The sequence below is a fragment of the Triticum aestivum genome, chromosome 5A, assembly GCF_018294505.1.
Source record: "Triticum aestivum cultivar Chinese Spring chromosome 5A, IWGSC CS RefSeq v2.1, whole genome shotgun sequence".
NCBI lineage: Eukaryota > Viridiplantae > Streptophyta > Magnoliopsida > Poales > Poaceae > Triticum > Triticum aestivum.
In genome coordinates this window covers 7,615,142-7,617,106 of record NC_057806.1, presented here as the reverse complement: position 1 = coordinate 7,617,106, position 1,965 = coordinate 7,615,142, and the positions used below count along the sequence as shown (strand labels likewise).

Here is a 1,965-nt window from a genome sequence, read left to right as displayed (position 1 = left end):
TGCGGGAGTGAGAGGAGAGAATGATCGATTTCGTGTAATTCCTTCGATTTGGAGGTCTCGACGCGTTTCGGATCTGGCCCGAATATTCGGTCGGTAGGAAAAAGTGGCTTTTGTTCTTCTTGTGTACCTAACACGGGAACCAAGCTCAGGAACAGGTCTCACCCATGACATTCTGGTTCATGACTGGAATCAAACACACCCTACATGTTTCAAGTAGAAAGATCATGAGCCATTAGCGCTTGCTGAGAACGTATGAAAGAAACCGTTAGGAATTGTCCTAGACGTGGCATGAAAAAACGACCAATTTTTCATTTTTTATAGTGGTTTAAATCATTTATCCATGAACATGCTTGAGACTATTGTAGGAGGACTATTATGGGAGCTACGAGACGATATGCATGAAAATCATGCTCAATGGCCTGACAACAGAGCTATGTCTAGAAAGTTAAATTCTATTACTCAAGAGAAGAATGAAGAGGTTAGGACAACATTTGTTGAGATCATAGGTATGATAAAGAGGTAAATAGGAAGGTGAATGATATTATCGATGTTGCCGTTAACGTCAACTTCATTGCTCGCAATAGTTATAATCCTGAGTGGAAGAATTAGAACTTTGGTTCAAATCATAACTTGTGGTAGTCTAGTCCTTGTTGCTGGAAGTTAAAACCTGCCAGCCCCATAAATTGATAGCACTACTCGCCCCTTTAGTCCTCAGACCATGATCCCAATACATCTACCACGAGCAAGGCACACCGTGACTCGCTTGCGTGCTGATGAGCCTAACCTGGAAGGAATGACCGGTTCAAGGCCCCCCCCCCTAGAGCTAGAGTAAAGAGGGTGCTTAAGAGGCGATTCTAGACATGGTTTAGGGCAGGTTGGGTGGGGGAGGGTGTTGAAACCCCTTACTGCATCTAGTGGGCATGGACATGGTTGGTACAAACATCCAAACACGCTCGTGGGCTTCGCCGAACTTCGAAATACAACGTGATAAGGGGCTTAACCGAAAGAACATAGACGAATGGGCCAGGGTTATTCCCTGACCGAGGCGAACTCCGTGGGCTGGGTCCCAAACCTCGTAGGGAGGGCAGCACAGGTCGAGTCCGTGATGGAAATGATCCCTCCCGCATCCGGAGCACCGCTCCTCCTCCTCGTGCTGCTGTTTTCTATAAAGAAGAGAAAAAATAACACACGCACGCCAGACGCCAAACACCGCAGGACGCGAACGCGGACGCGAGTAGCTCCTCTTCTCTCGTCCCCAAACCTTTCTAGAATGCCCAAGGCCAGCAGGCGGCGCGGAAGGGAAATCCGGAGACGGAGAGGGAAGCGAAGAAGAAGAAGAAGAAGAAGAAGAAGAAGAAGAAGACTAGGAGAAGCCTGGCAGAGGATCGAGGATTGATGTTTGCGGCCTTCGAGGGTGAAAAGGCCCAACACCGACCAAAATTAGGTACCAAACCTCCGCTTGATTCCCTTCCCAATCATGACATGACTAGCAGTGGTAGTAGCAGTATTGGTGCTCATTTTTTCTCTATGTATGTATGTATGTATGTATGTATGTATATGTAGATCATGTGTATGATGGCGATGCGGCCGAGTCCTCGTCGGAGGAATCCTCGTATCCACCCAGCCCTCTGCTCCACAGACCCTACATCCCCGACGACCTAGCTCATAGGCCGGACATACGTGCCGCCTTCAAGCACGCCAAGGCCCAATACCAAGCAGATTTATTTACTAGCAAAAAAGTCCGTGCGTTGCAATGGGAGAGAAAACATAACACACGCTCTTAACTCAACAACCATCACTCAAGACCACAATTGGTCCATCTCTTTTATTTTTGCGAGGCATCATATTTGTGTTGCCGCTTATCCTCCTTCTCATCCTCGCCGGCGATGGCCTCGGTGTTCACACAAAACAACAAAAAACATGTGTTGAATATGGTTAATCTTAAGGCGTCTCTCTCTCTCTCTC

At 47.5% G+C, this 1,965-nt stretch overlaps 1 protein-coding gene across 1 annotated transcript in view; it reads left to right on the top strand.

The window, feature by feature from the left end:
- Positions 1-340: 340 nt before the first annotated feature.
- Positions 341-1,965, top strand: part of LOC123101110 (uncharacterized) — a 6,449-nt gene continuing 4,824 nt past the window's right edge. Inside the window, exons 1-2 of the mRNA XM_044522719.1 lie at positions 341-506; positions 1,564-1,743. Of these exons, the coding sequence (XP_044378654.1) occupies positions 341-506; positions 1,564-1,743 (346 nt within the window). The remainder of the gene's footprint in view (positions 507-1,563; positions 1,744-1,965) is intronic.